At 41.6% G+C, this 25477-nt stretch overlaps 1 protein-coding gene across 1 annotated transcript in view; it reads right to left on the bottom strand.

The window, feature by feature from the left end:
- Nucleotides 1-476: 476 nt before the first annotated feature.
- The window catches only part of LOC124058169 (phosphatidylethanolamine-binding protein 4), a 49624-nt gene continuing 24623 nt past the window's right edge, over nucleotides 477-25477 (bottom strand). The window contains exons 5-7 of the mRNA XM_046387132.1: nucleotides 8012-8057; nucleotides 6603-6719; nucleotides 477-680 (exon numbers count right to left, since the gene is read on the bottom strand). Of these exons, the coding sequence (XP_046243088.1) occupies nucleotides 589-680; nucleotides 6603-6719; nucleotides 8012-8057 (255 nt within the window). The 3' untranslated portion in view covers nucleotides 477-588. The remainder of the gene's footprint in view (nucleotides 681-6602; nucleotides 6720-8011; nucleotides 8058-25477) is intronic.

Raw genomic sequence — 25477 nt, 5'->3', positions numbered from 1 at the left:
AAGGACATGAAACCACCTCACTGTTTCCAATTGAGAGTGGTCAGTGGAAATATGATAAACAATTGCACAAACAGTAAGTTCCCTTCACCCAATACACCGCAGGCTCTAGCAGCCCCTCCCCCTGCCCTGTCACTCTGTAGAGTATTTTGGTTCAAGTTCCACTGCGGCATCCGGCTGTGTTGCGGTCTTGGTTTCACCTCCCACTTCCTTTTTTTGGCCCTGACGTGTTTCCGCCCCTGAATTAGAATCAACTCTTTCCACACTGAGTTGTGATATCAGGCCGTCTTCCTTCTCTTGTCGACAGCGTTCGGAAACTAATAAGAAATCCCCAGTGAGGTCAAAATCTCCCAAATCCTTTGCTCCAGACCACATGACAGAGATACAGGGGCAACATCAAAACCCAACAGCTGGCGTAACACAAAGAGGAAATCTCTCTCTAACTCAGTGATAAGAAAGAAGCAAAGAGGGCAGACCTGTTGCAAGCACTGAAGAACTGATGCTGTTTAATTCAAGAGGGAAAACATCTTATATTAATCATTGTACTGGCAGATTTGTCTTATACAGCATCTTTCAGGCACCCGAACATCTTCAGTCTTCGTAGTTTTGGGTGAGAAACTGCAGGGTGGCCACAGGCTCTCCCAGATCAAACCTTGCGATGAAATCCTGAAGATCCCATTTACCTAAGGGAGCAGGATGACACATAAAGATGGAAATCTGTTAGTATTTTGAGATATTTGGAGGTGGAATGAGAAAAAAAAACCCTGGTTTGTTTTCAGGCTGACACAAAAACGTTTTGTGGATGGATCACAATATATGAAACTAGTTAAACCTCACGCGTTTATTAGAAAACATTTTTCTATCCTAACAATAACCTACATAAATTTAGCCACAGTCTGAGTGCAATCTCTGGTGCATTACAAGAGCATTTCTCATGACCGCTCGGCCCATGTTTAAGGGATCTGAAGCCTAACTGAGCAGCACATGGCTCTGGGATGTGAGTCACTGAGAACAGCACTGCTGAAAATAAAACATGTTGCTGTAATGATGGAGGTGGGAACGCAAGGACGTATTGGCAAGAAGATATGATTCAATCGCCTGGACTGCTTTTTCTCTTCCCTCCCCTTTTAAACAAACACCAGACGGCCATCCGGCTGGTATGACAATATCACTTCTTAGATTTTGACAACCGCTGATTCCCTGCAGCTTCTCCTCCCTTTACAAAAAAAAAAAAAAAAACAAAAAAAAGGAAGAAAGAGAAATTCACAATTATCATTCCAAGGCAACAAAACCCTGCATGCTTTAAACTTGCAAATTTTGACAGATTCTAGAGAGAATGAAAGTGTGTTTGGGTGTATAGCAGACAATGCTGTGCATCGTAATCTAGAGATATCGTTGACATTCTGGTATTTCCGCATGAGGAGTAATTACATTAACAGATGCTCAAGAATAGGGCAAGAAAGTTGATCTTTTGAAAAGAAAGCCAACTATTGAAATGGTCCAAATCTGCAGAGAGAATGGTCTCACAGTTAGCGTTCGAGTCTGACTCTGCCTGGATAGAAACATAGCTGCTTTTCACCTCTGGCTGCATCTGCTTTACAGGCCTGCGCTGTGGCTGTTTTCGCCATCAGCAAGCCACATTTTGTATCCTCTGCCATTGCGGAGGAGATCTGGGAGAAGAAATACACTTTGGTGCTGCCAAGTGCACTCACCTCCCATCAATGCAGAAGCAAATCACAAGGATTCATTTACATTTCAAACAAAATGTCTTATTCAAGGCTGTGATTTTTCTGGCTGTTTTCAGAATACATTACTGACTTTGACTCTTATCATATCATCATTTATTGTACATATCTGAACAGAAAACTTACATAAAATGACAGTATTATCAAATAATTGCTCAACTATATTTGGGCCCATGCGCACACTTCCAGACGCTCCCTACATGTTTAGCTTGTGAGACTTACACCTCAGTGTGTGCAGGGTTTGTCATGAGGTAAGGTCACGTTCTGAGCTCAGCTGGGGAAGATGATGAATAATAACTGGAAGAGCAGATGAGTACCTGAATCTTGCCAGGTCTTCTCTGTGAATGAGGATTGCCTGCAGAAAGGGCTCCAATAATCAAGTGAGGGCAATGGAGTCAAATGACCTGTCTGTATGGTAGGGCATGGCCCCAGTGGCCCCTGTGGCCTGTGCTTCGGTGGGTGATAATGCACCGCCTCTGCATTTCCCCAAACTCCCCTGCACGTCCACAGCAAGGTCCCTCACCGCTCAGAGGTAGCACTTAGTTGAGGGGTGAGGCAGCTGGGCGACAACAAACTTTACACTGAATATGGGGATGTAGTTCATGAGCCATGTGGCAGATTTGACTCTCATCACAGTCATGCATTAATAGTCAAACTTTCGCTTTCCCTTTTCATAGGCAAACTTGCCTTACAGTAACGTCAGGCGACACATCCTCGAACGGAGAATGTCACACTGAAGATCATTTTATTGTGACTAACGATCAGACGGAGAGTCAGAACCAGGAGCTGCTTGTAAGGCTTTACACGCATAATCCTGTCTAAAGCTGTGCAATCACTGGGTGCAATCCAAAATGAGGCGAATTCACAATATCTGGTGCTATCACGCTGGCTGGTACCCTGTAAATGCCTAGACTTACAAGTGACCTTAAAATAGGCTGGTGTCTGTTTGTGGTGCGGAGACGTGTTTCCACCTCTCCCATCTGCCTGCTCATGGAAAGGACAGATAGTGTGGGACCTGAGGGCGATGTTAAAGTCTTCCTGCCTCCCCTTTTGTTTCCACCTTGCTTCTCCGTCTGGGTATGGCAGGAAGATCAGGACTGCTGTGAGGTGACACAGAACTGCTACATTTAGTAGTGTGGGCGGTGTCCCTGTTAAACCTCTTATAGTCTCTCAAAAATACTCAAAACCAAGTGATCCTGTTCATCGCAGCAGAGCGAGAGGAGCCGTATCAGGGAAAGAGTGTTACTGAGCTGTATCGCACAACAGTCATAATAACGCAATCCTAATGTCATGAAGGGGGAATTCTTAGTGGACATCAGATGTCAAGGATCAGAGATGCTAAAGCAGGGAAGACGGCCTGGGATGAGGAACCGTGTTAAACTGGCTGGCTGCCGTTAATATAGGAGCCTATATTGTTACCAGATCCCTTTGCAGGGACTCCATATTATATTTGACTATCACTGTAAATAATATAATAATATAAGTAATTATTATAGAATGTTCTGTATTTGAATCTCGATTCCCATTTTGCTTGATAAGTGACCCAAACAATTATTATAAATGGTGTTGATTAGTTTTCTGCCAACCGTCCAATTGATTAATGAACTGATGTCTTCAACCCTTGCTGGAAGTACTTGTTATTTTCACTATTAATAAATCTGTGATTATTTTCTTGATTAATTGCTTAATTTGATTTATAGACTACAAGAAAATACTGAAAATGCCCATCACAGTTTCCTAAAGTTTGAGGTAAAATAATCAAATCCCATTTGTTATCTGTCCAACAATCCAAACACGTGACAAAGAAAAGAAGCAAATCTATCTTGAAAACTGACACTTGGAAAAATGATGGAGATAAATAATTTTCCTGTGGATTGCCTGGTAATAAATTGTTTTAGTCAATCTTAACAACAGTATGAAGCTGTTCATGGATGAAGAGAGTTGAGAAAAAATCTATAGAAACTTTTACCCAGAATCCGTCAACCGTCTGTTAAAAAAAAAAAAAATTCAAAACGTCAAAGCGTTCCTTTAAGGCAGCCGACTCCTGGCTGAAACTCAGGCCTGCTGTAGCAACCAAATCCTGGCTCTCTTGACTCCACGCAGCTCTGATTAATGGTAGAGGCTGTGGGTGGGTGGTAGACATGGATCTGCCCATTACCACACTGCAACACTGCAAATGGCTTCAATTACTGTGGAGTGTGCTGAGCTGGCAGTAGGGGCTCTAGGAGGCAAGATGAGCAACGTGCACCATCCAGCAGCTAACTCCGCTGTGATCCATTCATTCACACAACATGATCATCACGTACATCTACTCCCTTGTTATTTACCACAATCAATTTTTAATTTTGAACTTATCCTTTAATGTTTTTCTTCAAGCAGCTTTTGTTTCTGATTAATCTACAGCATCTGCTGTGGTCCTGTTCAGGAGACAGGGGGCTGGATGTGTGAACAGTCTATGTGCAAACTACCGTGTAGGCTGAAACAACACAAGAAAGGCCTCAGCATTTCCCGCCCCAGCCTTGCAACACTGTTTCCCTTGACAAACTGACTCGGTGGCACTGAACAGTAGCAGGACATATTGAGGACTTGCCAAGTGGCTAACAAGTATCACAAGGGCCTGTGTGCCCACGCCTGCCCCCCACCCTGGCACAGGGGCAGTCTCTAGTCAGGGACAGGCTTCCTGAGCCAGAGAGAAGGGGATTCCCTATGATCACGCCCCTGTGCCCGGTGCCAAGAGCGCAGCCCCCCTGTAGTTCCTTGTCTAACAAACCAGCTGTCTCCATCAGTTCACTGACCCACATTCATAACCTTAACACAGGAGGCACAGCAGACTCCCACGGTTCCTCACAACAGCCCAGCTCCACCTATCTTTTTTCACCCCCTCCCTTTACAAGTCAAGTGATGGTTCGAGATGAAAAGAAAAAAAGACGTCAAATTTGTGACAAAATTGAGTCAACGACTGTGCTACTGGAAGTGGAAAACGATCATTAGGAGTCTCCCACCCACGACTAAATGCTCTCCCTTTGCAAATCACATCAATTAATGTCATGGGCTATGAAAAATGCTCTCTGTGTCATACCACATGGAGGGAGGACAGACGCTAATAAGTGAACATACTTAACGGAGGAGGTGGGGAGACATGGGATTCCCTCCGTTCCTCTTGTCTGTGCGGGAATACCGTGCTCATCATGGCCGAGTGGAGGCCGATAATAATACAGCAGGTACATCGCTGAATTCAGGCAAACCAATAATAACTGCGAAAATTGAATATTTTCTATTCATAAACCATGACTGGGCTTTCATTCTTAATATGTCATGCAGTCTATTTCCATTACCCTCTTTACAAGGGCAGTTATCCTCTCCAGAATTGACCCATCAAATGAAACATTTGATTATCCATGAGTGAATTTCTTAATTTCATTTCCCCTGAAGAGAGAGAACAGTTTGCAGGAGAGAGGAAGTACAACAGCGGGAGTTAAACTCATCCAGTAGATTAAGGATGGGTGGATCCACTCAGTTCAATCACTTCATAATGTGGGGGCAACTACTGTATCGGCACTGGAAGCAGAAAATGAGCACGCTCCAGTTTATTTTACCCACAATTATATTAAAATATTCTAAATAGCAGGCTATTATTCATGCTGTTATTTTTCTTCAGCTTAACCAGTTCTGACACAGTGAATACCCTAACAATGTGATGAGAGTTCATCGCAACCTCCCCAAATGTGAGTGCGAATACATAAAATACTCCAAAGTACATCTCTTTTGACATTTCTTTTTCCAGAGGTTTCAACATCAAACAGACCTCAGCCTAATGTGCCTGGATTGTTTGCTGACATAGCTGTCAAAACTTCAAACAGCACAGACTGGCAGCTCCACTCATTCACGGCCGCAGCGCTTGAAGTCTCAAACCGCCCTGATCTCCCATCAAATCACCGGCTGTGACCCGACTAGAACAGACAGATGGGCACGCCTCCTGTGAGGTGTCGTACTGTACATCCGAGTGTAGTTGCCCACCTTCAAGAGACTTTTCTTCCGGGGGAGGAAAAGTCAGAAAAACCTAAAGTATAAACAAAACAACAACGCTGCCAGACAAACTCGGTCATCCTTCCAGAGGAAAACTAAGAAAAATGTCCGGCTAACAATATGAACATCAACGTGATTAAATCTTGATAAAGAGTTCAGGTTAGGCAGAGGTTAACAAGATGTGGTCAGGAAGACTCGTGCAGGTGTGTGTGGGAGCCAGCAAAACTTGCCTTAACCCCGCAGGCATCAACACTGCAGCAGACTTACTCACTAACCTCATTAACATTTCCCTTGTTAAGATCAAGCACTTGGAGTAGAAGATCTTTCTAAAGCAAATACTTCAATCAAATGGTCATAATTGCTTGTGGGTTACGCGTAATGACAGGTATCCAGACGAAACAGCCAAGGACCAAAGCCTGAGCTTAAAGGTGGTGAGACGGAGTCGGGGGACATTAATAACAGCAGCTTCAGAAGTGCAGTGGATGTATTTGTCGAAACCTAATATGGAAAGATTTCACACTAAATAAAGGATTAAGCCCACTCAAACAAATGATGCAATGTCTAAATCAATCTAATATTGTAAAATGACAACTTGACAGAAAATAATCTATTTGTCAGTGCTTAAAAATAGAACTGCTGTAGCTGATAAAGGTTCCTAGACCACAAAACCAACAAATGTATCATGTGGTTAATTTGAGAGGAAATGTTTGGACCTTCAGTTTTAATGGTGTAATCTTCCTATTGCTGATTCAACAACTAACAGCAGTTGTGTTGATCAGTGTTGGTATATGATAGATGACACTGCAGAGGCCAGCAGTGTTGGGGAGGCATTACCGCAAGATGACTTCTCCTGCTCGGTGAGCGTCACTTGTGCATCTGGGTGCTGCTCATACAACATGAACTGGTAGCGGTGAAAACCAGACGCCTGTGGCGGAGTTGGACGAGCATATTCTGTATGGAAAAACAAAGAATCTGAGAGAGGAGCGTCTGATTGCTGAATGATTATCACAATGAGGCAATGAAATATTGGGTTAAATGTTTAATGTTCCAGCTCTTGTCAGTATAAAAGGTTGCTAAACATCAGCAAGTCAAAAACATCTTCCTCATACATGTGGATTGTTTTTTAGATTACAATAAAGCAGTGGTAGCCGTTGTCCCCACTGTGTCAAGAGACCCACAAAATAACAGGACAGACCACCGTCTCCTTTTGTCCTTGCTCCACCTATCAGGAAATGGGTGTTTTTAAAAGCATGCCTGATATGTCTGTCCCTGTGACATTTTCTGCGGCTTGTTTAGCATAGCACTACTTCTAGCTAAGTGACCATCTGCACTTATGGTATATATCCATATATGTTCATCATTTGAGAATGGAAGTGTGCCTATAACAACAGGAGAATTCTCTCTCAACCAGGACCAATAGTAAGAAAGATTTGAAGCTCAATGAGAGATCAATACCAGCTGTCTGTGATGGATGTTCTAACGTTTAAGCTGTAAGTCTTGCCATTTTTGTATGCTGTTTTGCTGCTTATTTTGCAGGTTAGCCTGTTAAAATTAGCCTTAGCATGCTGTATAACTAATGTGGCTCGCTTCCATTGTAGGCCCACATGCTGGACCAACGTGGGAGCATGTAATACTGAGGGAAAGCCAGGATGTCCAAGAGAAATTGTGTTAACAATAAGTCTCATTTGAAGCTAATTAAATAACAAGAATAGTAGGTTGTTGCTTTTGTGGAGCATTATAACGTGGCGTGCATGCGCTCAACAGGTTTTGTTCTAACACAAAAGCCCATTCTGCTCTGTGAACCTTTCTGGTGAGAGAGTGTGTGTGTTGCTGCTGTAGGTAAATTTATACATAAATTTGACATGTTCTGAAGGTTGACTCGTGAAAAACAAATGCTCATGTTACAAGGAATTTTGGAAACAATAATTTCTTTGCTTGACAAAACTGTTAGCATCAAGTCACCAACAACATCAACATCAACACTGCAAGACAGTAAACACATGCAGCTTCCTGCTCTCTGGTTTCACATCTGACTCTCAACTTAAATGTTACACATAAACAATAATAAAGTTAAAATGCTCCAAGTCTGAAATAATAAACTGGAATTACTCTGACTGAAAACATATAATTTAACGCAGTATATTGTACATCTTACACAACACAGATGAGGAAGATAAACTTAGGCGCACTGAACACAGTAAGTAAAGTTACAAAATGAATAGTCAGTTGAAAACAATACTTACCAGTGAGGACCTTCCCTTCTATCTGCCCTTTCTTGAGTGTTTTGCCCTGGTAATTCAAGCACAGAGTCAGTCAGAAAAAGTCATTTGGGAGCTCTGACAAGAAAGACAGTACAGCGGGCCATTCCACTGCTTCCTACCACACGAACATAATGCCACTCTTCCCTTAGTTTTGTCCTCTTCCAGCCAAATATTCTGTGCTTGCTTAGCTCAGCGGTCACCCCTTGAATTAGCACCCACTGTACCAACTAGAAAGAGGCTGGAGAAGCCATTCATCTCCCAAAGCCAGTTTTATTTGGAGCCAATTTTGTTATAGTCTAACTAGATTAGACATATATTGTCTTGATTTTTACAAGCATAGATCCAAAATGCTTGCTAAAATGGCATGAGTGATGATTTGGAATAGCAAATCATCTGCTGCAAGTAATTAAAAACTTCAGCCTTACAGGAAGCTCTAATTCAAACTGTTAATTTTTATATCAAGTTTAAATATCTAAAATATCAGTTATATTAGTACAGACACAAGAGACAATTCCCAGACAAAAGACAGTTCCCAAGCAAATTAAACCACTGAGTGCTTTTCCAGGTAGCAGTTTCCCATATTATTAATTGTATATTAACTCCCTGTTGCCTAGAAACAGGCATCACGTAACCTGATACGAAGCCCAGATATTTTTTATAAGCATTTCCTACTGTATATTTGTCAGGTTAAACTCCCTCATCCCCAGGAAGCACAGTCAGGCACCGCGCATTGCAAATTGCACACAGGAATGTTTGTTTAATAGACTTGGCTGCTTACTGTAAGACGGCTGCATTCTCGCGTGGGAGGAAAAAGGACTAAATATGTTGTCTGTGAAATGGCCCCAAACCCACTTGAGGTAAGCATGGAAGTCCCCATCACAGGCATCAAATATCTGGTCTCAGCACCTATTTCTACCCTCTTTTCTCCACACACAGGCTCCCCCCACAGGTTGATAAAGGTACTGTGTTACTAGACAGCACACGAGGACAAAAGACATGGAGGACAAGGGGTCTTTTCTCATCTCTTTTCAGGCTTAAACAGAAATTTCCTTTTTATGGATGACAGAACCAAACAAAAGAGTTTAAGGTAGCATAGTTTATAGTATTAAAGCAACATTTCTCTTTAGGGATGTGGACCAAATCAGAACATACATCTTGGGAGTAGTGCAAAAAACATTTTGCACTAAGCATCTATAATATTTTTTAAAGAAGGGATGAAAACATTACGCAGTTAAAAAGACAACTTGATCCCCCCAATTGCAGTAATCTAATAAATATCAGCAGTATAAGTGTTTTGTTTATATTCTTGACAAGGAAAAGGAAAGATTTAGTTTGCTTTATGGTCAACAAAGGACTAGAAGGCTTCATCGAACACAGTCTGACTTTTAGGGAAAATACTGCTCCTGTCACCTGGGAGCTGATGAAATGCTGTTTGGAGGTGATGGTGGTGCACAGTGTCAATTCGAATGTTACAACTCTATAGCATATCGGCACATAGTGTGTCCGCCAGAATGACTAAGATATACTTTGTAATCAATATTAATTTCAGCATTTACATTTGACTCTTTTAGCAAAAAACATGTAGCCGAAGGAAAGCATGTGTTCTCTGTTGTGCATCAACTCATCTATAATCCTGTAACTGCTGTTTTGGAGGTTTAGCAGTAAGTATTATATCGCAGAGCGCCAGTGTTTACACAGATTGGTAAAAATCAGAAGATTAGTTTCAACTGTGAGTATCTTCATCCACTGATCGGTGAGAAAAAAAGCTTTATTTAGAAATAGCAAGAGTCCTGCAGCCTGCAGGATCCAAACCCATTGCCATAGCAACAGGTAGTCAACATTTGAGCGTGCAACATTTTCCCACATCTTAATGTTCGGTTCTCGCTCACTCTCCATGGCACCCTCTGCCCTTTTAATTTCATTATAATACATAGAGTAAAAACAACAGCAAATGAATGCAATATTGAAAATTCAGCCAAACAATAAAAGACAAGTCAATCACATGCAGGACTCGCACAGAATAACATATGTAAATATTCAAAGGGTATCAAAATCATACTAATAATCAGTGATGCGGTGACGGTGGATTGTCTGTTCCAGAGCGGAGCGGGTATCACAGTAGCTGCAAAGGGGCAGCGCAGCGCTGAGGTCGCTGACTCTTGTTGTTCACTGGGGAGTGACGGATTCGCTCACACTAATCTACAGGACATTCTCACATGGTGGGCGGCTTCCCTCGGGGACCCTGCTGTGGGGGCGGGGCACAGAGCGTGAAAAGTTCTGACCACTGAATGATTGACAGTCACTCACTGTGTTAATTGTGTGTATTAAGAACGGCTCAGCTCATAGCATGTGTATCATTGTATTCTTGCAGTATGTTATGCTGCAAATTTTCTACAGAAAAAATTAAGTCGTGCCGTTAAATTTGTGGGCACAAAGTGCTACTTGACAAGCTGGAATTCACTGTAGTTTGACCTAACTAAATTCAGCCAAGGCCTCCGGATCGGACTGATTTTCTTGTAAAACCCACCCATGCAAAGATCTAGGAATGATGACATCATAATTTAGGGATATAATATGATTACAAAACTCACATAATGCCTGCTGTACCGCCCAATGAGCTGATGAACAGCAAAGGTTTCAAAGGTCTCTCATTTAAGCGTTGCTGCATTAATGATAAAGTTGTGGCTGCTGGCACCACTTAAAGTTTTTCATATAGTAAATCCATAACAGCTTTGTTAAAAGGAATCAAAAGCCACACAGTGCATTGATGAAGTTAATCTCGAATCAATCATATCCTCAGCTCGGATGAAACTCTGAGCTCAGGGTTAGAAAAGTCAAAAGTGTTGAGACTCGGCACTCTGCAGAAAACTCGACAATAAAAGCCGGATACAGTATAACCCTCTAAACACTAAGGATGATTATCTTAACATAGATATGATGACACATCCTAAAAGAATGAAATAATCTGATGGATGTCATGAGTATGACATATATTTAATAAAATATATTGAAACCTCTGTGTAATAAATACATAATAGATGCACATTTGACATGAAGCGTGTGGAGATTTCTTGTAAGTTGTTCCATATTGTATTTTCCATATTATCATAATATACGGCATACAAAAATCATAAATCAATTTGACAAAATATCAAATATATACCGTAAGATTACATGGTGTAAGTCTTTTGCAGTACAATACAGACGTATATACTGACAAACTGCAAGCAGTTTTATTTTGGATGGTCTGTGCTGGCCTCAAGCTGAGGATGAAAGTTACATTACATAAGGCAGATGTCAGAGAAAACAGTAGCTTGGCTGGTTGTAATTGTTCGCTGTGTTTGCTCACAATCCAAGCACACAGCATAAGTGTATGGCATCTTCATTTTCGAGCTCTTGGAAATTAGTAAGTTATGTCATTTCAAAAGCTGAAAGCCAAGAGAGGTGAGGATCTGCTTCATTATCTATGCAGTTACCAAGAAACACACCATCAGCGTTTCTAAGTATTTTCTCATCCAGGTGTTACATTGTAATGTGTTTATATCATTCATATTCAATCATTCATAAAGCTGAACATATAAAATACCACCTGATATTGTGGTCATACTGTAATGTATAAAAATAACAGAGCATGGAGGTTTGATGATTGTGAGGGTTCTCCATAAAGTAATACTTTAGCTCTATGTTTTTAGTTGGAAGACAAGCCAATCTTTTTTTAAACAACTAAATTATCTGGGCTGATTTAACGGGAGGGTTATAATGTCAAACTAAATGTGACTACGCTTTGCATCCTCATACGAGGGGAATACCCATTCTGGTAGCTGTGATGGTGAATCACACACTGAGCAGTGTGGGAGAGGCAAAACCTGACAGTGAGATAAAATCTGAAAGTGTCAAAATGGCTGTTGAATACTTAACAGAAGAGAACGGTGTACTTTGAAGCATAAAGGTGTGTCAGTGTTTTAACAGGGGAGCATCGTTTTTGATATGGGAGACTAAGAACCAGTGAGCTGTAAACATGAGTGGGAGAGAAATTACGGGGACTGAATCAGGGGAGGCCTGGACTTGGTTTAATGCTTTGTCTCAGTTGTCAATTCCCTCTTACATACCAAATGAAAAAGTAAACCTGAACAATAACACTGGAAACTCTTGCAGTGGCAGACTTATGGTTGGATGATTGTTATAAAAACAACTGAAGCAATGAGCTGTCTAGAAAATGCCACCACAGTTGTTAATCTAGTTAGGGCTATCATCGATCATCTAAATATTTGTTGTACTGTGTTGACATTGCTGGAGACTGTCCAGACATTTACTGATGTATTTGTGGCAGCAGGGGGTGTAGTGAGTAGGGAACATCACCCTTCAAATGGGGGGCCCCGAGTTCAAGGCTCAGTAACCGGAGACACGTGCCCCGGGAGATGGCCCATGGAAAAAGACAGAGTCACTACAAGCTGTTGTACAGCTGACCTCTGATCTGCTTGTGGAGGGCAAACACTGAAAACAGCAGTGTGGATTTAAATATAAAAAACACCGTATGAAGAACTGATTGAATGTGCTTGTTCCTATATGTCAAAGAAAGAATTTTCACTGAGGATTTCTTCATCTGTGCTCAAACAGAAGACTCAGTTACCTCATTAGATCCCAGACCTCACTAGTATTAGTCCAGCTGTGGTGTTACGGACACTTCATGCTGCCTCTCCTTGTTGTTCATCGTGGCCCAGCTTGCCTTCATGCTTTACTGACTCCATTTCACACTGTGACTCAGACAAAAGCAGAAAGGATCCCAAACAACCTACACGTTATAAGCGATGAATAATTCTGAAAATCTGGAAAAATCAATGCAGCAGGGCTTTATTTTCTGTGGGTCACGTAATAGCCTGACACTCTAACCACCAATATTCAGTGCAACAACTCCGCCTCTCTGTTCCAGGTGAAGCACAACCAAGGCTGATCTGGACCAACTCATTTATCAAAATCCTTACCATGAATCTGAATTAGTTCAGAGTTGATTTGCAGTTGATTTGAGTTGCAGTATTAATTCCTGACTATGTCTCTCAGCCAACTACAACTCATCGAGGTAAACTTGGTCAACATTTGAAATTAAGCTTAATGTTATACTTGCACAGTTAACACCTCTAGGCCTGAAGATGAGTGGTGTGTTTGTGTAATACATCTACATAACTTCCGCCAGGAATCCTCTGACAAGAGCCAATAGGTAGGAGTCCGCGAGAAGGTGGTGGGTGGGTGCAGGGGTGCGGTTTCACCAGGAATACCCACTTGCCCAACAACCCTTCTCCTTTTCTGTGTGGGTGAGTGCTTCCCTTTGTCGGTTACTCATGCACCTCCTTGTATATCCACTGCTTCCCTCCCCCTCCCTTGCACACCCTGTAAACCCACACCTACGACAATCAGCACCCACGTCCTTCTAATGCAGTTCTGAGAGCATCATTCTCCCTTTTACTTGCAGTCAGGCTAACAGACGGGGAGAGAGAGCATGACAGATGGTGTTCACAGCTCTATTTCTGAGGCTGGACTTGTACCGCCACAGCCACCTCCCTCCCCCCTCCCTCCTCCTCCCCACCCCCCTGCCTATTTCACTCAAGCCAAGTGCTTATGACTGCCTCCTCATCTTCGCCTCAGTAATCAGCCCATTCATTTGCAGGGTTATTGTGAATTAAAAGTCTGTGTCTCACAAGGAACCTCGCCGTTTACAGGTTAAACAGATTTTATTTTTCCCCCAAGGTGGAAGAGAGGATTCACACGACTGCTCAACTAGGGGACTTACTTATTTTGTGGAAAGTAGAAATGAAAGATTTCAGAGTAATTTGCCACTTCTGGATTTAAAATGGCTGTGTGATAAGATACTCTAGTATGGTGAGTGAAAAGATAACAGGAAATGATTGTGATTTTGAAACTTTACTAACATAGTGTACAACAGAGACCACTCAGCCTTCAACGTGCTCATCCAGGCGGAGCACCTGGTGCCACTGCTCCTAAAAAGAGTTTGAAAGCAGACTTAATTAAGCAAGTTGATGCCTTTCCTTTCATTTGTTGACCAGGAATAAGGCAGGAATTGGGCTTCACCACCACAGCCAGACTCCATATCTCCTGTTAGTCCTTGCAGCCTTACAGTCACATCAGACGCAGGATACAGACAGTTCAGGATTCACTGTTGGTTAATAAGGCTTCTTTACCCTACAGATTACTTCCTGCTGAGAGAACAGAGCGACAATCCCAGACTCCCATGCTTCTCCTCATCCACCAATAACGGTAGGCATGAACATGAGAAAACTTTTAGATGTTCTGTTCTCCACTTGAAAGTTACTCTTTCTTCCAACAATTCCAAATGGCCTTTGAACTTTGAACCCTGCACTCTCCCAGCTCAGGTCCATCTTTGCCGGGAGGCCCTCAAACATCTCAAAAGAGCCCAGTGTGCCTGCACCATTGATGCCGCAGTCAGATCCTAGTCATGGCTGGCCACAAGGGCATCATAAAGTTGACCTGGTGGTGGTGTGGTATAAAAATCTGAGACCACATCTACAGCGAGCTCTACGGGGTAGAATAGCACCAATGCTTTCCCTTGCTGGTCTATGACTTTCACTCATAGAAACTGTGAAGGGTCTCAGCAACAACAACAAGCATCACAACTTGCCTCCTAGAGCTGCTCTTTGCTTGATGGTTTAACAATACAGACAAGGATCCACACTTCATCTCTGTGAAATTCTCTGAGGAAAGGTGAACGAAAAACCCCTATATGTGGCTCTGTAACTGAGGAGTGTGAAGAGAGGGAACCAGGTACCTCAGAACGGCGTCAGAGCTCACCTAGCAGACGGCCTCCCCCTTTTCAACCTGCACTGCAAACTCAAGCTACACTATGTGACTCTACCAGGAGCTCTCTGGTACTCTTCAAAGGCCAGTGTGTGGCCTATGCAGGTCACAGTCTTCTTCTTCTTCTCAGATAGATCAAAACGGCACAGAAAGAGACCTTGGCACATCCCAGTTCTGCACGATCTGGGAGTAACGCCAACCTTTATTTTACAGCAAGCAACAAGCTGTATGTGTGGTAGTTGTGTGGTAGTTACAGCATCTGTAAAGCGTGTTTGACTTTTTTTTTTTTTTTTTTTAACCCATGTTTCATTACAAAGTGGTGATGTAGTTGCACCTCCCTCAATCACACCCTCATTAAAATAGGGAAATTGTAAGAAATGAAATGAAATCTTCTATTAGTCTGCTAAATACAGAAAGCACAGAGTATTAGCTGTTTTTGGTTTCTTCTGGCTTAAGATTATACGGTGCTATGGAGCTATACACATGTACATTTGTATATGGGTACACATGTATATGTATGTGTATATATGTTGATACTGACAAAAATATGTGTGTGTCCGCTATTTGACGACCATACGTTGAGCTGACAGTTACAATGTGTGTATAATGTATAATACATGGTTATGTACGAGTTATTTATTATGTTTGATTTTAACATCTTATGACTGGGAACTGTCAAACCGAATTTCCCATTGTGGGATAAATAAAGTTTTCTGAATCTGAATCAAATTATCACCCTTTTTTCTCATTTTCATTTTTAATCATCACAATAAAAAAATATCTTTATTAATAAAACAGATAATATTGACCCCTATTAAATGAAGCACATCTCTAAAAGTCATTTTTCATTATTCTGGGGTGACTAGTTGGCAGAGTAACACTAATGGTGATCAGCTAAACGGCATGGATCGGCCTCAACAGGACAGGGTGAAAGCCAGTGTGGGAGTCACCCATGATCTGCTTCAGTGCATCAACAAATTAACCCACTCAACGTTAGCTAATGGCTTTAGTAAAGAAACTCATTTGGCTTTGATAATGAACTGAGTTGGAAAATGTAAACAGTCCAGTTATTAAGTGAACTCCAGACATGCAGTGTACCAAACCTACACTACACCAGTCGTGCTCATTAGCAGGGAAGCATACTATTACCCAAATCACTGACTTAAGAAAGTAGCCACCCAAACTCATTATCACACTCATCTATTCACTTGTAATTTGCATACATTACAAATTCGCCCTAACAAAGTGGTCGTGCTGGGTTGGTCATCTCATTCTCGTGGAGCAGATTGGGCCTAACAGGGCAGAGCACAGGCCAAAGTGAGAGTCTTTTAATGAGATAGTTTTAGTCAACCTGGGTCCTGCTTCCGAGTCCTTACAGCTCCTGTGTGTGTGCGTGTGTGTGTGCGTTCGTGAGAATGGGTGCTGCTGATGAGTCTGTACTTAAGTACTGTTGAGGGAAGCCCAAGCATGAGTTCCCAAGGTAACAGTCAGTTTGAGTGGGGGCTGGCTGACTCATTTGAAGGGAATCCTGGAACCTGAACAAGGCTGCCCACTCGCCCCACCCCCAGCTTCATCAGCACAACAAGCAAACAAGGCGCTGACATGTCCCCATATAGGGCTTCCCACTGACGGGGGTGGCACTGGAAAATCCCAGCCTGAGCTTACCGACAAGTAGCATCAGAAGACACGCACAAACACAAACACAAGGCCTCGCTGCTCCATGGCTACAGCAGTTTCCGGCAGTAAGACCATAAATTCATGGAGATAGTAAACTGAGGTTATAATAGAGCTGTATGCCTACAAATACACGCAGGCACGTGCTGGATTTTGATTAATACATGAGAGAGTGGGGGAGATGTAAGGGGGTGGAGAGAGAGAAGAGGAAGATTAAGCTTATTAAAACAGTCAATGGCACAGAATTAAATACTTTTTTGAAGTGTGAACGGTGACACAAAATAAATGAGTATGGAAACCTTGTGGGCCTGGGCATGGAGGAGGAGGAGAAAGAGAAGTGAGAGGAAGAGGTGGAGGATGAAGGAGGAGTAGGTGGACAAGAGAACGAACTCTTTGCCCACACAATTAATCTAATTATTAAAAAATTAAAAGAGATCAACAGGCGTGTAATTGACCATTTAATTAGTTCAAGGTCAGTCTATTCTTTTGACTTTGGAAGGACAGTGGGCCATGGCACAATCAGACAGGAAAATGTTGATGAAAATTGCAGAGATTAATAAACTAGTCAACAGCCACAAGTGTTTCCATACCGATGAGACACAGTTTTCCAACATAATGAGAGCTGTTTCATGTACCATTAATCCAGTACTGTGTAATTCACAGAAAACAAATTCCACCCTCCATTTAAAAATGCAAAATAACACTTTTAGAAACAGTAAAATCTGGCCATCAAACAAAAACTGTACATGTATGGCGAGTAATCCCTGCTGGTAAGAGTAGCCATTTGATATGCTTCTGTCTGTGGTTATATCTGTTGATAACTGCATAGTTCATTCAGTGTCTTTAGTCATTAACAACTGAGAGCTGGTACAAAGGGATTTAAGAGGCAGCATTACTGTTTTGAATCGCTGGATGTTTAATTCTTCTATTATAATTGAGGTAGGAGCGAGACAGAGGTTATGGTAACTGCTGGAAACCTGTCCCACTTCACAGAAAGGTTAATGAACCTTACAAGTCCTATGGGAGATGGAGTATGCTGTTAATTTGACAAACGTGGGAAATAAATGCTTTTATGCTTTTATTGATGGTGACCAATAGCGGCCTTTGCTGAAATGAAAGGTTTTAGTCTTTTGGGTGCTTTGCTATGAGGCAAAACAATAATGTGGAATGCATTTGTTGGAAGAAAACTAAGTACATAATTGTTTGAATAGCAATTTCAGGCCAAAAAGCATCTTCATTATTAATTCCTACTTTTGGGGAACATATAGTGTGCAAAATGTACAGTAACCTGATGTTATGAAACACCTGCCTTTATTCTGAATACATTTGGTGGGAATGAGGGATTTTAAAAAGCTGCGCTCTAAAATCTACATATTTCCACATTCGATTTTATGCACCATTGGTCTGGGTTTCATTTTAACGGGGCACCAAGGGTATAATATACTGACAGCTGGAGAGGAACATGTATAACAGTGCCAGAGCGAACCTGAATTAGTCTGTGGGTTAGAGGGAATCATTGCAAAAGGTGGCTATGATACATCTGATCAGGACAGAGGTTTCAGGCGCAGGACCAACTCTGTATAGTGTGCCTGATTAAGAGATTAAATGGATAATCTCCTTTCCATTCAAAGAGCCTGACGGAGGCAGGAATCTGGTTTCACAAAGACAGACTTTGACTATGGCTTTAATCTAACCAAAAGTCAGAGTTCAGATAGACAGCCAAGTTCATCAGTTGCTCAAAACTGCGTAGTTTTCAACTTTCTGTATTTGTATGTAATTTTATAGGCCATTTTACAACAATACATATACTATTTAATTAGTTTCCAAGAATCTTTGACAACTCTTTTCTCTTGGCTCATTCGATATTGATTGTTTCTTGACACCGAACCCTTCACTCCAATATTTTTAACTGGATTTAAAAAAAAGAAAACAACCCATTTGCTGCCTGTATGTTTAAGAGGTGGAAAAGGTAGTTATGTAATGTAACTGAGTACATTTACTCCAGTAGTGCATTTAAAGTAATTTACTTGCTATCATAAATGACTAGAAAATCAGCAAATTCCTACATTTCAGAAGCTGGAACCAGTAAATGTTTAACGTTTTCGCTTGAAAAGTGATGATTAATTGATCGTCAATGTAGTTGGCATTTAGTTTTCCCATCAATCAACTCATCATTGCAGCTCTATTCAATATAACAATACAACCCAGCAAGAGGGCACAATAAATCACTTTTGACAATTACTGTGACACTAATAATACTTAATTATAATTTCGTATAAGAAATATCTCCAATGAAGAAAAAATCTCTGTGGATAAACCTTTCACGATTAAAAGACACCTGCACCTATTTACACTGTCTGACATCCAGTTTACAAGAACCCTGGTGAAACACTGAGACACACCAATTTAAGTGGTTTGAACAATCCACCTATGCTGTCACTTCCCAGCGAGGGCAGGCTCAGGTTGTCAGCAGGTGTGATTGTTACAACTGAAAGACAACTCTTATCTTGCATTAGACTAGTCTAAGAGCACTAAGACCGCCCTAACCTTACAGACCAGCCCGACATAGTCTTGTTTGTCTTGATACCCCCCTCTCTGCCAAGCTCTCTCTGTCTCCCAGCGATACTATGGGCACTGTTCCCTGTGCCTGTGCGCACAATGTTTGCCAGAGGAACACACAAGAATCCGAGCTCCACAATCCCTCTTAACCTTTGACCTTGGCTTATTGTTACCTGTGAGCAGCACTGTGGCAAACATGTTGTACAAGTACTGTACAGCCCTGCAAGCTGTTTGTGTTCTGCAAGTATGGAGGGCAGGGGAGGAGGGAAGGAAGAGAGGGAGCTATTTAATCCCCCCCAAAGGAACTCCCCTCTCAACCCGTATCGTGAACTCACAGGCAAATCGTGTTGCTGGAAGGCACACCACACACACACTGCTGTCTTTTTAATTTCATCAGCTGAAAGAAATCTATACAGTGCTTTGGAATACGACTGAGCTGCGGAGAGAAGTGAACTATACAGCACCCTGGAATGTAAACAGGTTTCTCACCAACTGTAGCATAAAAATACCACATTGTAACAAACCTCTTGGCTATGATAATGGTCAATAGTACAGATCAGAGGTCTTAGTAGATTTTATGGTTGTTAGTCCTACAGCATATCAATAAGAATAAGTTGAACAAATCCAGAGAACAATTCAAAGGAAATGCAGCAATGGTACACAAATTATTCAAGTGTAACACGGATAAACGTTGGCTTCTTCCACTGAACGCATTGTATCGATGGTGGCTTTCGCTTGCCGTTATGAAAAGCATTATCTTCTTAGGGTATTAAAAACGCTGTTATTAAATACCATGCAGACAGCTGCTTGGTAAGGAACAGACACGGGCTGTAATCTGCACAGAATGGACAATTTTCGTAATTGTCAAGCACTCAAAAATACTCACAAAAATAGGAACAGTTTAATATTCAAAAAAGCAGAGCAAAACTGTTTTACAATTTCTATCTATAAGAACTGACAAATCTCCATCACAAAGCTTTGGTAACAATTATAGAATATGGCTCTGTGCATTATACTGTGATTCTCTAATTTTATAGTTCAATATAACTTTTGGAATACAAACAATCATAATCAGTATGTAGAGTTAGACAGGCCACTACAATATCTGCCAACTTTGCATTCATAGCTGTCACACTTAATTATCATGCCAAAATACAAGAAAATACATTGGCTGCAGGAGGTCTTTTGTGAAGTCTTTGTTTTTGTGTACAATTAACTGGCAAGCATGCTATATACTTAAGTAAGGGCTATTTTAGGTGAACATAATTGTTAGTGAGTTGTTTTTATCAGCATGCCTCACTCCCCTTCACCGTACCCTATCAGAAGACACCCCTGAGAGGAAGCATTTTCCACAGCCACGGCCTCAGCAACCCCCCACTAACCCTGACATTTGTTCATTTACCCGCCCCTCTCTCCCTCCTTCTGGTTTCCATGCCTGCCCCCCCCCCCGGTCCATGTCTGTCAAAATTGACCAGTTTACAGGGGAACAGGTAGGTAGACTCAAGCAAGCCCCCCACCTGCACCCTGAAACACATGAATTCGCATGCAGGGCCGACTGCCAGAGATCCTGCTTTACTGACTGAAGTGGAGGGGAGGGGTGTGGGGGGGAAGGGGGGGTATGACAAAGACGACAGCTTGTGTGGGGGAACATTGTCTGCGGCTGCGACTAGAAATCTTTTCAGGAAAAACAGGATTTTATACACAATGGTCGTGGGTGTGAAGAAAGGGGGCACATATTAAAAGAAGCGTCTTTATGTGTGCAGAGCCACTGGTTTTAAACTGCATTTGCATGGAGAAGGTCCAATCTGTTCCCTTTTTTCCTCTGCTAGGCTATAGTGTGACAGACTGGATCAAAAAGGGCTTTCCAGGTTGTCCTTGTTTTCTTGGAAAGTAATCGTGATATATCCAGGACAGTGTGCAGGGTGAACATTCATTCATGTAGCAAGGCCTATGTCCTTAAATAATAAGAAAAGTTACATGAATTTCTGTCTATGCGTGAAAAAGACAAAGAAACTGTTAGGCAATTCGTGAAAAGTATAATTTATGGGTGATTATTTCCTCGCTGCCCAAACAGCATTCACAGCTTCCGATAAGAAACCATAACAGCTCACGTTCTTCATGCAGTGAAATCTCCTCAATCATCTCACCACGGCAACCAAAGCAGGGAGGTCAGTTGTTATAGAGATGGCAAGAGGCTTAGTAGGTTATCAGCTACAGCGCTGTGTGTGTCCATGTGTGTTTATGTGTATGTGTGCGTGTGTGTTTGTTGTATATGGACGGGGGATGGAGCTGACAATTGAGCGGAGGATTCTTATGTAATTCTCCCTTTAGGTGGCGGAGAACAGTGAGAGCAGCAGCCCACACTGAAGAAGAACCTGTTTGTTAATAAGCTGCAAGTAAGATAAAATCAATAGTATTTTTACAAGGCCGTTTGTACACAAGAACGAGGGGGGTGGGTTCCAGATGTAGCAGAGCGATAGGGACACAGCCACAGTGACAGGTATGAAGTGGGCAGGACCCACAAGTCACTGCGTCCTGCTCTAATAGCCTTTTTAAAACTCTATCACACATGTGTGCAGACAGCACACCCCCCCCCTAACGCAAATTAAAACTGTCTTTAGGAAAGGCTACCCCCCACCCCCCAAAAAAGAAAAAAAGCTGAAGCTAAAAAAGCCAAACTAACAAACACTAACATCCCAATCTGGCTGAGAGGCTGCGAGGAGAGTGTGATGAGGTTCAGTGAGGGAATGACTTCCAAAAGCTGAACTCCATGCAGTTCCACCTCTGACATTTGTCTGGCTGTAGCTGACAGCAGGATGAACACTGCTCTAAATGTTAAGCACCTCCAGCTGGGCCTTCATGTTTAGGGCTATTGTTGAATTGCACCAAGGGAGATTTCGGAATAACTATGAAAAAGATGAATGACCTGCATGTAAACTTTATCAGGCTCTAAACTAATTCAAGCTGCAATACAAAATGCAGCGACACAAAATGCAAAACAGTTTTCTCACTTCCTTCTCAAACAACTGTTAAACATTTCTTTAAATAACTCCCAATCACGTATAGTAAACAGGTACTTAGCTTTCTTACTTCTTACATACAGAATATTATCAGCTACAATCTGTTCGTCACACAAAGAACATGTGTTTATGCTATCAGTTTAAGTTTAAACAAAGGATGACAACAGGTGCACCGAGTGGAGTTAAGATTGGATAAAGTTGCTTCATATGACTTTGAGCCAGGAGGCACTTCTGTGTAAAAGTTTGTGAAACCATAAACAAGCAAACTGTTAACCTGGGTTACGAGCATGTTTAGCAACTTTGGAGGGAAAAAAAAAAAAATCACATTAAAAAGGAAAATTGTTCAATTCCTTTGCGCCCACCCCCTTGTCATAAGATATGGATGTCCCGTAAGGTTATTTGTGTTTGCTGGGAAATGAAGTGCTCAACTGGATTAAAAACATACTGCATATGTTTGGAAATCTGTTTCCCTGGGCGTATGAGTGGAGTGAGCGAGCGTGAAGCAGCAGCTTGCGTCTCCTCCAAGAGAGAGGGCAGACACTCTCATCATTAGCTGGGCTACAATGTGCTCCTCTACCTGCTCCAATCTGCACAGCCAGGCTCCACTCTGACGCCAGACAGATGTTCCCAGCACGAGGTGCAAAGTACCGAGAGGGGAAACGAGAGTGAGCAGGAGAGAGGCAGAAGAATGGAAATATTCAGCAGAGTACACAATAAGAGTTTAATTATGAATAATACCAATGGTTCTTTGTTCTCACAATGAAGCTAGCTATGGTTCGACTGGCCTTTGGGAAATTGTTTTTGGCTTCCATATGGGGGCAGCTGTCTGTCAAAAATAAACGCTTAAAATCATAACATGCCACAGTAGGGATAATTGCAGGATAAAGAACAATGCAATTATGTATGTTTATTTGCAATATTGGATAGGTATTTTGCTAAAACAAACTCAAAGGCTATTGCAGAGGTTAAGAATGCAATTTCAACACTCGGTGCTATCATTTGCTGCTGCTCAGACACTAATGACTGGTGAGTGAGACTGTTTCTGCAGAACTTGACATCAACTGTAACTTAACAAGATTAAGACATACTTTACACTCCAGTCACTCAGTGTGTATGCAGAAATGTTTCTAAGACAAGACAAAGAGGGAGTGTTGGAGGATAAACATCATGTTACATTATCGTTTTATAGGAACCAAACTATTCATCCTGCTTGAAAGTGCATCTGCGTAACCACAGCCTGATAAAGTTACTCCTCTGTGACATGAACTACTGTTGTTCACATTGTTGTATTGTACAGCTGTGATGTTGGCACATGGTTTTTATTCATTAAACAAAGCCACTGTAACAATACCACATCAAAAATTTTTTTGACTGTAGATGTGAATGACTGAAAATAACAAAGACACAAAGTAACACCAGTGTTATCCTTTTTCAATGAAATGCAGTAAGGACTTACACGCCTAATAGTTTGCAGTTAAAGGACATTTTGAGGTGTGGAGCAGACGATCTCTGCAGGCCGCAGAATTCACAAACACAAAGCCAGCTGGTCTGATACAGTCACAATACTTCACTGTTTGTATTTGCCTGATCAGCAGCAGAACACAGGCTCTGCCTGCCTTTGGGAGCTGCTACAACAGAGATGGATGTTAAAGCATTCATATCCCTCATGTACCATAATAATGAGCACAGGACGCCGTGTGCCAAACCGTCCAACCTTCATTTAGCCAGGGACAGGAAGTTAACAAACATATGATGGCTTCCAATCCTTACTGACGAGAATCTGGAAACGAAGAACTAAATTGACTGAATAGGACGCCAGAGCCGGAAGAGATCTTGATGGGTCATGAATCTCATGTAGCTTGTTGATAAGAAAAATACTATCAATCCAGTAAAATGACTACAGTGATGACAGACTTAATGCTTTTGCTTCTTGGGAATATATACAATACATATATTTGCACAACTGATTTTTTTTTCTTTTTCTAAAGAATCACTGAATCACTGTGTTGTAATTTCCCAGTTATGGGACTAATAAAGGATTATCTTATTTTATTATCTTATCTTAACAAAAAATATCATTTTTAGGTCAAGAAAATGCAATACTTATCTTTCTCTGCACAGCAGAGATAGTAGAATAGTACAGAAAAAGTTAAGTATTTCAGACACAGAGCACCTTTCATGGAGACAAACCCTCAGCAGAGAAACTTCACACATTATAAATCAGTAAGTAAAAATCCATAAACCTAAGGGTATATTTTGCTGTTTAAATGGGATTTTACAGCGATAATGAACACCTTGGCTTTTCTCAGAGCAGGAAAGAGCTTTAACTGTAGCACTCTTTTACAAGTTCATATTGCATCATGTTGACTCACAAACTGCCGAAACTATAATGAGAGAATAAGTATTAACAAGTAAAAGTAACACCCAGTGCTGTATTTATATAAGCTGCCTCTATTCACATACTAATGATTTGCTTGTTACAGTAATTATCGCTCCGAGACCATACCGGAACATCTGCATTGATTTAGACTCTGGGAGAGCAGAGAGAAGGAGGGAGAGGCTCACAATCTGGAATTCGACTTTGAGAGCTAGACAACAATCTGTTGATGGTTATTTTGGTAATTGTCCATAATTGATGTAAAACACAGTGTGTGTGTTGCAGAAGATTTTAAATTACAGTTTTCTGTAGCTCGGGGGGTCATTGAAAATGGGCAGTTGCGATGAAAATGCACATACAGCATCTAATAATGCGAGTCCTTAAAATAAACTGGACAGCTGGTGGGAGAAAACGAGAGCTACAAAGCTTAAACTTGACTGCTTGAGTAAACTGTTCTCAGAACAGTCAAAAGTAATGACAAGATAAATGATAAACAGCCAGTTAAATAAAAGATTTGACACTTGACATAAACATTAAAATAGGACTGTCTTGCACCCCAAGCTGTCCGGTTACTTATATTTAGAAATGTGTGTTGATGTCTATGTGGATGAGCTAAATTTCACATCTAGTAAGTTAGTTATTACAGCAAGGTAGAAGCTTTTAAAGTCAAAAGACAGTTAAGATAAACAGACAAGTCAATACAGCCAAAACCAGCTAAAACTGTCCAGCTACGGTAACTACCCAAGCTTAGCAGCAACTGCCATCTTAAAGCCTACATGAAACAGCTTGTGTCCAGAGAGTCCAGCTGCTGTATAGTGCTGTATCTCTGAGTCAAACAGGGCAGGTGGGACATCACATTGGAACTCTGAACAATGACATGTGGGAGCGTCATAATAAACATGGAGAATGTCACAGTGATTCCAAGCTGGTTGCTATCCTGACATCAATTGTAGAGGACTACGTGCCTCCTTCAACACCTTCAACCTTCTT

The sequence above is a fragment of the Scatophagus argus genome, chromosome 4, assembly GCF_020382885.2.
Source record: "Scatophagus argus isolate fScaArg1 chromosome 4, fScaArg1.pri, whole genome shotgun sequence".
Lineage (NCBI taxonomy): Eukaryota > Metazoa > Chordata > Actinopteri > Scatophagidae > Scatophagus > Scatophagus argus.
Note: the sequence above shows the minus strand (reverse complement) of the source record. Positions and strands in the feature narration are given on the sequence as shown.